Below are 13,937 nucleotides of genomic sequence, written 5' to 3' on the forward strand. Positions count from 1 at the left end.
ACCGTGATCAACTCGTGCCCGGAAACCGATGTCCCCACTGTGGAAGGACGTGTGGATACAGAATTGGCCTCCACAGTCCCTCACGGACTCACTGTTAAGACCATGTTCCTGGAAGACAATCTTACTCGGCTACGTGTGGTCGCTAAAGAAGAAGAATAGTACAATTTTCTTTCCCCTCGACGACTAAGTGGCTGAGATGAGCTTGCCAGCCCAACCAACTAGCAGCAGAAGACAAGGTAGCTCCTCCAGAATCATTCTTCGCTATAACCGGGGAGGAATCTATAGGCACTGTAGCTCCCTCTTGGCTGGGCCCAGAATAGTTATTACCTGCCTTCTCATCAAAGGACGAGTTATTGGAATGGAAACAGAAGCTGCTGAAGGGATTGAGGGAGAAAAGACAACAACTTGAGGAAGCCGTGGCAATGCACCATCATGCTCTGTAGCTGGGGCCCAGAATATGAGATGCACAAAGCTGACACGGAGCAATGGATCCAAACTACAAGAAAGAAGATTCCATCTAACCATTTGGAAGAACTTCCTGACAGTAAGAGCTGTTTGACAGTGGAATTTGCTGCCAAGGAGTGTGGTGGAGTCTCCTTCTTTGGAGGCCTTTAAGCAGAGGCTTGACAACCATATGTCAGGAGTGCTCTGATGGTGTTTCCTGCTTGGCAGGGGGTTGGACTCGATGGCCCTTGTGGTCTCTTCCAACTCTATGATTCTATGATTCTATGATGGTGTCACCTGAAATGTTTTGACATCAGCCAACTATCTGATTTTTTTTAAAAAAGCAGCTAGATGAAGCTTCTCACACCTTTGTGTAGAGCTTGTCATTGCCACCTTAAAACTGCAGTTTAATTGGGACATGATGAACTACCGTACTTGAAGGCCTGAGGATTTCCTTTCTGTCTTAATTAGGCAATAAAGAAAAAGGCACATTTTTTGTCCTTGATTCTACTAGGCACCTCTTCAGAACCTTCAAACAGACTGTCAGATAACAGGATAAAGAAAATGTATCTTATGTTTAAAGGCCATTCAATAGTAAACTGTCAAAAGGTAGGGAGAAAAAACAAAACAGCGCCTGAGCTTTGACTACTCACAAATCTTCTACTCAAGGTGTGTCTACCAGGAGTTCCTTAACCCAGTGCACTGAAATCCGAGCAAAAGAGAGACAACTATGCCCTTTCAATGGATTAGGCTGAAGCCTCGTAAACATGAAAGAAGACAAACCCACCATTCAGCTTCGTCCACCAGGGTAACTCAAAACACATCCTCCAGACCAAACTGTGATACGCAGACCACCAGAGGTTTATGAGCTTGCTTCAGGTGGTCTGTAGCATGCGTGTGAAGAATATCCATCACATTAAATATCTATATTGGCTTTAATTGCATTGAAATTTGCATTTCATACACAGCATCTAGCACAGCGCACTACAGCTAAACAACCAGTAAGTGGTCCGCAGAGAAACTTTGCCATTTTCAAGTGGCTGAAGGGATTGTGGATTTAGGGAACCACAGCTCTAGGCAAACGCTTCACTCTCCTTGTGGACTCGTGAGGTAATTCTATTATTAATTTAATTTCGAACTGCAGCTACTGCAGATGCCAAGTGCTTTGGTAAGAGTTTCCACAAATGCGTATTACAGGGCCTTCCCATAGGAAACAAAGAAAAACAAATGCTCATGATGAAACCCCAGAGGGAATTTGTATTTATTCATTTATTTGACTGTAGTAATATGCTCCCTATTGTTGCTCTTGGAAATGCTTCCTTGACCCTTCAAAGCCTTAGGGAGACAGAGAGGGAGCTCTCAACAGAGTATTTTGATGTTGTGAACCGCCCTGAGATCTTCGGATGAAGGGCAGTATACAAATTTAATATGTAAATAGGTAAAGGGACCCCTGACCATTAGGTCCAGTAGTGGACGACTCTGGGGTTGCGGCTTTACTGGCCAAGGGATCCGGTGTACAGCTTCCGGGTCATGTGGCCAGCATGACTAAGCCGCTTCTGGTGAACCAGAGCAGCGCATGGAAACGCTGTTTACCTTCCCGCCGGAGAGGTACCTATTTATCTACTTGCACTTTTATGTGCCTTCGAACTGCTAGGTTGGCAGGAGCAGGGACCGAGCAACGGGAGCTCACCCCATCGCGGGGATTCGAACTGCTGACCTTCTGATCAGCAAGCCCTAGGCTCTGTGGTTTAACCCACAGCGCCACCCGCGTCCCAATATGTAAATAAAAAATAGCTAAATAAAACAGTTTGATCCTGACTTTCTAGTGCATTCCTCAAGCACTAGAAAGGCTATAGATGAGAAGAATTGTTGTCCAGCGAAAGAAGACCCAGACAGAAGGCAGGGTTGGTCTGGAGAGAGGAGGCAAACGGCTTCAGAGGACCCTGCTCAATTCTTTAGGAGCAGGGTCAGATTTAGGTTTGACTACTGAAGGCAATGGGGCCCTTTATATGTCCAGCTGTCCTTTGTCAGCCACAAATTGTTACTGTTTTTTTGTGCTGAATATATGCTGTATGGAAATTTATGGACCTAACAGGCATCTAAAGCCATTTGCACATAACAAAATATGTATTTTATCAAAGCAATCGTTGAACTGAAATACAATTAAGAAGTATATTAATAGTGAAACACAATTAAGAAGAATTATATTAATAGTTAAATAATTATGAAGCTCTAACTGTATGTAGGTGTTTTTTTTATTTGTTCTTTATCATATTTTTAGAAATGTACATCCAGCTTTTTTTCCTTTAATTTTTTGGGGGCCCCCAAGAGAGTGGGGCCCTAAGCTATAGCTTGTATAGATTATACGTAAATCCAGCACTGTTTAGGAGGCATCTTCCCTGTCAGGAATGCCCCACAACCAGGGCCAGTGCTATCATTAGGCCAACAAGGCAGTCGCTTCGGGCACAGATCTCGGAGGGGCACACTTTGATACAGACCAGTTTTTGTTGGATCTTAGAATTTTCTGATAATATTTTCCTTTCATTTTCTATTTTGAAGGATTTTATCATTTTTAGAGTAATTCGTATGTAGACACCTGTTTTTGAAAAACGAAGTGAGCAATTGTAGTGTGTGTGTGTGTGTGCATGTAGTTGCCTAGGGCAGAAAACGGCTTGGCAGTGGGCATTGCCCATAACAGCATCTGGCAAAAAAAACCCAAACACACAAGTAAGTCAAGTTCTTTTTATGTATGGACATAGGATTCTGCCTAATTGCTCCATAAGAACATATCTCTGTTGCTGGCTTCCTGTGCTTTGATCAATGAATACAAACAGGGCTGGATTAAGGTTTGATGAGGCCCTAAGCTACTGAAGGTAATGGTGCCCTTTAAATGTCCAGCTGTCCTTTGACAACAACAAATTGTTGCTGTCTTTTGTGTTGAATATATGCTATATGGTAATTGATGGGCCTAATAGGTATCTCCGGGACGCGGGTGGCGCTGTGGGTTAAACCACAGAGCCTAGGACATGCCGATCAGAAGGTTGCTGGTTCGAATCCCCACGATGGGGTGAGCTCCCGTTGCTCGGTCCCTGCTCCTGCCAACCTAGCAGTTCGAAAGGACGTCAAGTGCAAGTAGATAAATAGGTACCGCTCCGGTAGGAGGGTAAACGGTGTTTCCGTGCACTGCTCTGGTTTGCCAGAAGCGGCTTAGTCATTCTGGCCACATGACTCAGAAGCTGTACGCCGGCTCCCTCGGCCAATAAAGCAAGATGAGTGCCACAATCCCAGAGTCGGTTACGACTGGACCTAATGGTCAGGGGTCCCTTTACCTTTAATAGGTATCTCAAGCCATTTGCACATGTTGCCCTGCAACCAGTCCATGCAGAATGTAAGCACCCTATATATAGAAATGAACAAACCAGTGATATTTTAGGGACCAGGCTAGCAGGCGGGGCCCATGACTTACATCATAGGAGCCTACACAACACAAAACATTGTTGCTGTATGTAGGTTTTATTTTATTTGTTTTATATGTAAACCCAGGTGTTTTTTCCTTTAAATTTTTTTAGGGGAGGGGCCCCTAAGCTATAGCTTGTTTAGCTTATACATAAATCCCGCACTGAATACAAAAGGGCACTAAGATGTTATACAAGTACTCCTTCATATGCTATTAAAAATTATTTTATCACACTTATTTCATGGATTAAATGGCGCAAAGATATTAAGCTACCTTTACTGAGGCTTCTGTTGATTTGCACTGAGTTAGGGGATGCGGGTGGCGCTGTGGGTTAAACCACAGAGCCTAGGGCTTGCCAATCAGAAGGTCGGCGGTTCGAATCCCTGCGACGGGGTGAGCTCCCATTGCTTGGTCCCTGCTCCTGCCAACCTAGCAGTTTGAAAGCACGTCAAAGTGCAAGTAGATAAATAGGTACCGCTCCGGAGGGAAGGTAAACGGCGTTTCCGTGCGCTGCTCTGGTTCCCCAGAAGCGGCTTAGTCATGCTGGCCACATGACCCGGAAGCTGTACGCCGGCTCCCTCGGCCAATAAAGTGAGATGAGCACCGCAACCCCAGAGTCGGTCACGGACTGGCCCTAATGGTCAGGGGTCCCTTTACCTTTACCTAGGGTAAAGAACATTAGAACTGGGAAAACAGGGGAAAATGCCCCAGCATAAGTTATTTGCATAGGGCTAAACATGTCTGCTCAGAAGTAAGTTCTCAATAGCTATTTCAATCCTCCCAAGAAGAAAATATTGGCCGGAAAACACATACTGCTCTTGTTGCCCCCCTCTGACTATAAGGAAGTAGGTGTGTTGGACAGAAAAACAATTACATTGGCAATAATTACATCAAGGGAGCAAAGCTGGAGATTTCTGTGAAGCAGGCAGGATATATATCTATGTATCTGTACAAAATAAATACCGTTGCCACAGCATCAGAATATGATATTAATTAGAAATGCTGTACCCAGATTTTCTATAGCACTTTTATCAAGAATTTCATAACAGTAATATTTACAGCAATCCTGTATGGTGGGTCTGCATTATCATCATAGTTTGCCTGCTTGCCCTTTCAGTCACTATGTGATCTCTCAATTAAGCGAAAATTGTATGTTGAAGTATCAGCAAACATCTCCTTTGAAAGGAAGTGAGACTGCATATCCTGCAGGGCTAGCAAACTCCCCAAGGTGAAACTGGAAAGTTCTCTGCACCTACTTGAAGAAGTCTTCTTTGCAATAGACGCTCCCGGCTCTGGAGAAGCAGCGGTCTGCCAGCTGCATTTGGCAATCTGCGCACTTGAGGCAAGAACCGTGCCAGTGGCGGTCGAGGACTTTCAAGATGAATTTATCCAGGATGTGCTGGTTGCAGCCGGCACACTGGGGGATCTCTGGCGGAGGAAGAAAGAACATCAGCCAAAAAAAAAAAAACCCTACCCAAAAACACTGCAGAGCAAGAAAAGACTTCAGTGCATGACCATTTCTGACCTAGAGGGATAATGGCAGCAACCTAATCTGTTGCTTGAACAATTGAAGTGGGGAAAGGTGTATTGGAACTGCTGGTTCAACATGTACAGTGGTGCCTTGCAAGACGAAATTAATTCGTTCTACGAATTTTTTTATCTTGCGAAGCACCGCTGTGTATTGACGGTTTCCCATAGGAATGCATTGGCGGCTTTAAAAAAAAGGCGCAAGACGTTTCGTCTGGCGAAGCAAGCCCATAGGGAAATCCGTCTTGCGAAGCAACTCAGAAAACGGAAAACTCTTTCGTCTTGCGAGTTTTTCGTCTTCCGAGGCATTCGTCTTGCGAGGTACCACAGTATAACAAACAGCGCTCCTAACAAAAGGATATCTCATATTCCTCTACTGTTCGCACACCATTTCTGTCTGGACTTACCATCCGTACCAATTTGGCCATTTCTCTTGGTTCTCTACATGAACTAGCCTCAAACTGGCTCGGGGCAGCTGCCACACAGCTTGTAGGAGCTAGTAACTGAGATCAGCTCCTGCGTATAATAATAATATAATAATAATTTATTATTTATACCCCGCCCATCTGGCTGGGTTTCCCCAGCCACTCTGGGCGGCTTCCAACTGAATATTAAAAACAGTACAGCATCAGACATTAAAAACTTCCCTAAAGAGGGCTGCCTTCAGTTGTCTTTTAAAAGTAAAATAGTTGTTTATTGCCTTGACATCTGCTGGGAGGGCGTTCCACAGGGCAGGCGCCACTACCGAGAAGGCCCTCTGTCTGGTTCCCTGTAACCTTACTTCTCGCAATGAGGGAACCGCCAGAAGGCCCTCGGCGCTGGAGAAGAACTGTGACACAGAATTTATTGTGAAAACCCATCCCTGTGACTTGCAGGAATTGTGGTGCATATTAAAAGAGGCACGCCCTGGATCTTGTAGCCCAAGTCTCCTGCTGCTGTTGTTTTATGGCATATTTGGCATATTTTAATTATGGGTGCTTATATAATAGGATTGCTTTATTGTGTATATATTTTCATTTAAAATATGTTTGTATTTTGAGGTTCATATCATTGGTTATTATACTTGTAAACAATGAAATTATTGGTTATTATACAGTGGTGCCCCGCAAGACGAATGCCTCGCAAGACGGAAAACCCGCTAGACGAAAGGGTTTTCCGTTTTTCAATGCACTTCGCAGGACGAATTTCCCTATGGGCTTGTTTCGCAAGACGAAAATGTCTTGCGAGTTTTGAGATTTTTTTTTGCCTCCCCACCCCCTTTTTCTAAGCCGCTAAACCGCTAATAGCCTTTTAGCAGCTAATCCGCTAATCCCTTAAGACTTTAATAGCCGCTAATAGCCGCTAAACCGCTAATAGCGCTAATCCGCTAAGCTGCTAATAGGGTTGCTTCGCAAGACGAAAAAACCGCTAGACAAAGAGACTCGCGGAACGAATTAATTTCGTCTTGCGGGGCACCACTGTACTTGTAAACAATGAAATCGTCATTGTCTGAATCAGGGCGTCCAAATATTGCACCCATTTAACAGCTTTGTCCCCTATATACACCGATTGAATCAAATAGCAGAGAGGAGCAGGAGGTGGGGAGGGGGAGGCCGTGGCAATGGGTGACAAGCGCTGGAGGTGGCAAGTGGAAAGATCCTTTGGGGGGCCCAGATTTGCTGCCCGCCCCCCAGCTGCCCCCAGCCTGCTGCTCAAGGTTGACTGCCTCACTGAGCCTCATGGGCTGGCTGGCACCGAGTGGAAAGGCCCTGTATAATTTAATATATATGTCCAAATAAGTTGTTATAAGTAGATCTAGATAGGATTACCATTCCCCTCCCCAGTATAAGCCCAACAACTAAAGAGGGCTTCTGCCTATATATAAACTGTCTGTCTGCAGGCAGAACAGGTAACACTGATGTGCATATCTGTGTGTTCGTCTCTATTTCTATCCGCCTATAGTTCGAAATAATGGAATGTGTTGTAAAAATCTGCCAAGGGAGATTACCCAGTAAAAGCAATGCGCATAAATTCTGATATACATGCCTGAAAGAAGATTGATTTCTGAGGAGTCAAACGGCAGAGCAGGTTTAGTGTAATACTGCGAGAGATGTTTATGCATCAGAGCCTTCCTGTTTTGCTATCCTCTTGGGTAGCGATGGAGTGGCAGGAGACTGGCTCACAGTAAATATCAAGGATTTGTTGCCTTTTGATGCTGCTACAAATCCTCTGGATGGCCGGGAAAGACTTCTCAGGAGCAAGAGCGATGGAACCTTTTGTATTGGAATCCAAATGAAACAGCCAAGCTGATTGGCTTATTTATTGAGGAGCCTTCTATTGCTGGAGACGGGCGTTGCTTTTGAAGAGAACTGAAGGTGGAATGATAGACCCATGACTGCCCCTGCTGTACAGACATAACCAACCACTGTCTCTGGAGTCAGAGAGCATGCAAGGTTCTGTGGTCCATCAAAAACTCACAAGACATCTTTCTCCAGAGATGACCATGGGACAAAGGAAACAATGGGTACCCTATATTGTATACCTGTATCTATTTTTAAAGAAGAAGAAGAAGAGTTTGGATTTGATATCCAGCTTTATCACTACCCGAAGGAGTCTCAAAGCGGCTAACAATCTCCTTTCCCTTCCTCCCCCACAACAAACACTCTGTGAGGTGAGTGAGGCTGAGAGACTTCAAAGAAGTGTGACTGGCCCAAGGTCACCCAGCAGCTGCATGTGGAGGAGCGGAGACGCGAACCCAGTTCACCAGATTACGAGACTACTGCTCTTAACCACTACACCACACTGGCTCTAAAAAAATTATTTAGTTTTTCTGTATTTTGAAATTTACAAACAATTATCAAACAACCAACATAAAAAGAGAATTCCGAAGAATCTCCTGGACTTTCCTTTGTGGGTCCTCATATTAACCTTTTCCTCCTGCATCTTGTCTATTAATCCACATCTCTTACATCTCAATTATAACCAAAATTCAGCATTGAACTACAAGTGCTATTCCAATAGTTTTAATAGTTTACAATGTTTTTTAAGGTAAATTATATATTTCCCCCATCGTATACCTGTATCAAACTACCTTCAGCTTTTCAGAGCAACTGTCTCCTACTCTAAACACAAAGGCACCAACCATCAAGAACTGAGGCTTTTTAAAAAGACCTGTGGAAAATGCTATTTAAACTCATCGTGATTAACAGAGCACATTCCGTTCCAGAATCCACAGATGAATGCAATTCACTTCTAGATTGCCCTGCTGTTCCTCCAGTCTCCTCCACCAAACGCTTTGTTCTGTTTTCAGGTTCAAAAGATTAGAAAAGCATAGGAAGCTGCCTAGACCAAGTTGGACCAGTGGTGGATTTAGCTCAGTATTGTCTGACTGGCGGGACATGGGTGGCGCTGTGGGTTAAACCACAGAGCCTAGGGCTTGCCGATCAGAAGGTCGGCAGTTCGAATCCCCGTGACGGGGTGAGCTCCCGTTGCTCGGTCCCTGCCTCTGCCAACCTAGCAGTTCGAAAGCACGTCAGAGTACAAGTAGATAAATAGGTATTGCTCTGGCGGGAAGGTAGACGGCGTTTCCGTGCGCTGCTCTGGTTCGCCAGAAGCGGCTTAGTCCTGCTGGCCACATGACCCGGAAGCTGTACGCCGGCTCCCTCGGCCAATAAAGCGAGATGAGCGCCGCAACCCCAGAGTCGGTCACGACTGGACCTAATGGTTAGGGGTCCCTTTACCTTTACCTGTCTGACTGGCAGCACCTCAGTTGTCCTATCAGGCGATGCCAAGAGACCTTCCCGAATGCAAAGCCATGCAGAATACCATGCGCTCAGCTGCAGCCTTTTCCCAGAGGCAGCACTTAAGTGAAAAATAAAAAGAGTGCTTCTAACCATGTCCTACCCAAGTTCAGCTAGGCTGCCGCTGCAAATCTTTGATCAAACAGAATGGTCCTTTTCAGCAAGCCACCAGCTGAACGACTCCGAAGCTGTCTGATGACTCTGGCAAGGCCAATTTATTTTTATTTTTTTAGAAAGGAGCGAAACCAGTGGGTTTCAGATGACCCGGTGGAGATCATGCTGTTCTTAACCAAGCCACTGCAACATAGCACCCCCAGCCACGCGTCCCAGCAATGTGGCTGGGAAGCTGTGCTAAGTAAATCCAATATGCAGAAAAACATTGTTGTGGAGAAGTTTGGGGTTAGTGCTGTGCCCTCGTCCAGGGATAAAAAGGTAAAGGTACCCCTGCCCGTACGGGCCAGTCTTGACAGACTCTAGGGTTGTGCGCCCATCTCACTCAAGAGGCCGGGGGCCAGCGCTGTCCGAAGACACTTCCGGGTCACGTGGCCAGCGTGACATCACTGCTCTGGCGAGCCAGAGCTGCACACAGAAACGCCGTTTACCTTCCCGCTAGTAAGCGGTCCCTATTTATCTACTTGCACCCGAGAGTGCTTTCGAACTGCTAGGTTGGCAGGCGCTGGGACCGAACAACGGGCGCGCACCCCGCCGCGGGGATTCGAACCGCCGACCTTTCGATCGGCAAGCCCTAGGCGCTGAGGCTTTAACCCACAGCGCCACCCGCGTCCTGTCCGTCCAGGGATAACTAATGCCAAAAGGGAGCGTTCGTTGAATGAGTCAGCCACCAAGTTGCACAAGAACATTTTAATTAGATTGTTGCCATTTTTAAAATGGGATGTTGTACATAAGTCGTACACTGTCCTTCTTAGTTGTTTGACTACCAATAAAGACTGCTGATGCAAGCCTATTCAAAGTCAACTAGGAAGGCAGCCAAAACACCACCTATGGGGGGCTGAAGGAGGGTTTCTAAAAACAGGACTATCTCTGTGAGATTCCTTAAGTCAGGGGTTGTCAATGTGGTAGCCTCCAGAGCCTGTGGCACTCCAGTTCCCATCAGTTCCAGCCAGCATGGCCAATGGTCAGGCACCATGGGAAGTGGCGCTGTGGGTTAAACCACAGAGCTTAGGGCTTGCCAATCAGAAGGTCGGCGGTTTGAATCCCCACGACGGGGTGAGCTCCCGTTGCTCGGTCCCTGCTCCTGCCAACCTAGCAGTTCGAAAGCACATCAAAGTGCAAGTAGATAAATAGGTACCGCTCTGGCGGGAAGGTAAATGGTGTTTCCATGCACTGCTCTGGTTCGCCAGAAGCGGCTTAGTCATGCTGGCCACATGATCCGGAAGCTGAACGCCGGCTCCCTCGGCCAATAAAGCAAGATGAGCGCTGCAACCCCAGAGTCGTCCGCGACTGGACCTAATGGTCCCTTTACCTTTACCTTTACCTTTACTCAAAGTATTTGACTTGACAAAAGAGTGTTAATAGCATGGAATATTTCAGGCAGCAGCAGACTGGAGCGATGAGTTCAGGAAAAGCTTTGCCTCTGCTGTTTGGCAAGACGGCTGCTTTGCGTTAGATCTCAGGCTGGATCTAGACCCATCAAAAATGTGTTTCAGGAAAACTCGTTGTAAACTTCGTAATGGGAAATCACGTTGGCGAACGGCGGGACTCCACAGCACCATCTGGTGTCACTGTGTTATAAAACGCTTTTCCTTTACTAATGTAGCCGAGTCTTCAGTGTCCTCCCCACTGACCTCCAAAACAATAACTGAGCCCCTCCCCATCACTATTTGTTTGTTTATTGCAATGCTGAGATTCTGCTTTAGCCTTACAATAGCTCACAATAACGAAATTTAAAATTAAAAGAATCAATCACATTAGATGGAATGGCCCTGCCCAAGAGTTCCTGATTGTTGCTTTCCTAATCCATCCCACCTGGTTGTCCCACATGGCACAAAATGGAAGCCCACCAAAATGTGGCAAAACGCCTCCCTAGCTTGAACGGTGAAAGACGAAAATAAGCAGGAGTCAATAAAAAAATCTATACGCCCGCTTTGTCTTCTTAAATAGAATTGTCTTTTGTGTGAATGGCTGCCAGGCCAACTCTTCCACTGCTATCATAGGCCTGGCAAACAGCTTTCATTTATCTAATTTATTTTAACTAAATTATTTAACATAACAGGAATCATGTTAATGGAATTCTGCATAGTGACCAGATTAGAGTCTAGCGCTTTAAAGCAACAAATGTCTCCGATTCACCTCTGAGCTAACACCCATCTTATGAAAATAAATATGTTTCCTCCGCATTTGCCTCTCAGTAGACATTCAGCACAATACGTAATTGGATTAGCGTTGCTGCTTAATTGACTAGCTACAAATTCATTTCCCTCGTTTGTCCTCATGCACCTTCCCACTCGCCCACCCCAGACACACCTCCAGGACTTGCCAAGATCACAGAATGTACAGGAAAAGGAGGCGACTTAGAATCATAGAATTGAAGAGGGATCCCAAGCGTAATCTAGTCCAACCCCCTCCAATACGGGAATCTCAGCACGTGGGGGCCCCCCATTGAATCATGTTGGTGGATCCACAGTAGAGAGGTATAGAATCATAGAATCATAGAGTTGGAAGAGACCACAAGGGCCATCGAGTCCAACCCCCTGCCAAGCAGGAAACACCATCAGAGCACTCCTGACATATGGTTGTCAAGCCTCTGCTTAAAGACCTCCAAAGAAGGAGACTCCACCACACTCCTTGGCAGCAAATCCCACTGTCAAACAGCTCTTACGGTCAGGAAGTGCTTCCTAATGTTTAGGTGGAATCTTCTTTCTTGTAGTTTGGATCCATTGCTCCGTGTCCGCTTCTCTGGAACAGCTCTTACTGTCAGGAAGTGCTTCCTAATGTTTAGGTGGAATCTTCTTTCTTGTAGTTTGGATCCATTACTCCGTGTCCGCTTCTCCCTCCTCTATGTGACATCCTTTTATATATTTGAACATGGCTATCATATCACCCCTTAACCTCCTCTTCTCCAGGCTAAACATGCCCAGCTCCCTTAGCCGTTCCTCATAAGCTAAGGTAATAAGCTTTTGAACTAGTCTTGTACAAAAAGGCAACAGGAATTAACCCTCCCTTCTTTTTTGTTTATTATTTGTGTTTCTTAAGGGTTCGAAAACTGCTCTACATTCAGAAAACGTACAGTGTACAGAAGTGGAATATAAAACAGTACTGAAATGTAAAAATTGAACTGGAATGTAAAACTGCAGAAATAAAATAGACTGGCAGTGCGATCCTAATTGTGTCTTCTCAGGACTAAATCCTATTAAATTTGTTGGGGCTTGCTCTGGGGGTTAGGTTTACGGCCTAATTTGAGAAGGTTTGGGAGAAAATAAGTTTTCAGCAAATGAACTGGTAAAGGTAAAGGTAAAGGGACCCCTGACCATTAGGTCCAGTCGTGACCGACTCTGGGGTTGCGGCGCTCATCTCGCTCTATAGGCCGAGGGAGCCGGCGTACAGCTTCCGGGTCATGTGGCCAGCATGACTAAGCCGCTTCTGGCGAACCAGAGCAGCGCACGGAAATGCCGTTTACCTTCTCGCCGGAGTGGTTCCTATTGATCTACTTGCACTTTGACGTGTTTTCGAACTGCTAGGTTGGCAGGAGCAGGGACCGAGCAACGGGAGCTCACCCCGTTGCGGGGATTCGAACCGCCGACCTTCTGATCAGCAAGTCCTAGGCTCTGTGGTTTAACCCACAGCGCCACCCATGTCACTAATGAACTGGTACCACAATACTGAAAGCTCAAATCACAGCATGCTTTATCTAAAGTGGCATGTGGCACAATTGACAGATTTTCATTCACAGGTCAATGTAACGGGGTTGGGATGTGGAGAAGAGGTGGCTCTTCGGATACCCCCCTGCAGAACAATAGAGGGCTTTCTGTACCTTGAATGTAGTTCAGTAGCAGATTAGCAACTAGCGCAATGCTTTTAACAGTGGTGATGGGACGCCCCGCAAAGTAACTGTGCAGCAGTATTCTGTACTAGCTGAAACTTCCAGACCAAGTTCAAGGGCAACCACACATAAAGCACATTTAGTGCTATAGTGCCTTGAGCCCTTGGCCCTGAAACCAGACCCTCCAAGTGTCCCTGTTTTGCAGGGACATCCTTGATTTAGAGAAGCCGTCCCAGTTTCTCATTTGATCCCAGAATGTCCCGCTTTTCCTTAGGATGTCCTTATTTCCATTGCAGAAATGTTGGAGTTATCTGACCCCCCAGCTGTCTGAAGGCAATCCTGTATAGGGAAGTTTTCTTAATGTTTAATGTTTTATTATGTTTTTATATATGTTAGGAGCTGCCCAGAGTGGCTGGGGCAACCCAGTAAGATGTATAAAAGGGGTATAAATAGTAAAAGTTCTCAACCACTGAATCTTTTGTTAAGTTACCGTATCTAATCTCCTAGCCTTGGGACTGAGAGGCTGCACATCTTCCAGTGAGAGTCAGTTAGCTCACTCTCTTCCCGTTCTTCTTGCTGTTCACCTCCCAGTTATGCCCAGCTATTGTCCTCCGATCTGTGCCCCTCAGCAAACCATTGTCCAAATCAACACTACTCCACTGCTCCTGTGGAGTTTCAGGATCATAGCCATGAGCAGGCCATTCCTCAACAGAGTTGTACTCCTCAGCCT

General features: G+C 45.8%; 1 protein-coding gene across 1 annotated transcript in view; it reads right to left on the reverse strand.

Annotated features, from left to right (window-relative positions):
• Positions 1 to 13,937, reverse strand: part of LHX4 (LIM homeobox 4) — a gene marked incomplete at its 5' end in the record, with an annotated part of 82,414 nt that overhangs the window by 40,100 nt on the left and 28,377 nt on the right. The window contains one exon of the mRNA XM_083446363.1: positions 5,158 to 5,329. Within this exon, the coding sequence (XP_083302489.1) occupies positions 5,158 to 5,329 (172 nt within the window). The remainder of the gene's footprint in view (positions 1 to 5,157; positions 5,330 to 13,937) is intronic.

The sequence above is a fragment of the Podarcis tiliguerta genome (genome assembly GCF_965153285.1).
Source record: "Podarcis tiliguerta genome assembly, chromosome: 6".
Classification (NCBI taxonomy): domain Eukaryota; kingdom Metazoa; phylum Chordata; class Lepidosauria; order Squamata; family Lacertidae; genus Podarcis; species Podarcis tiliguerta.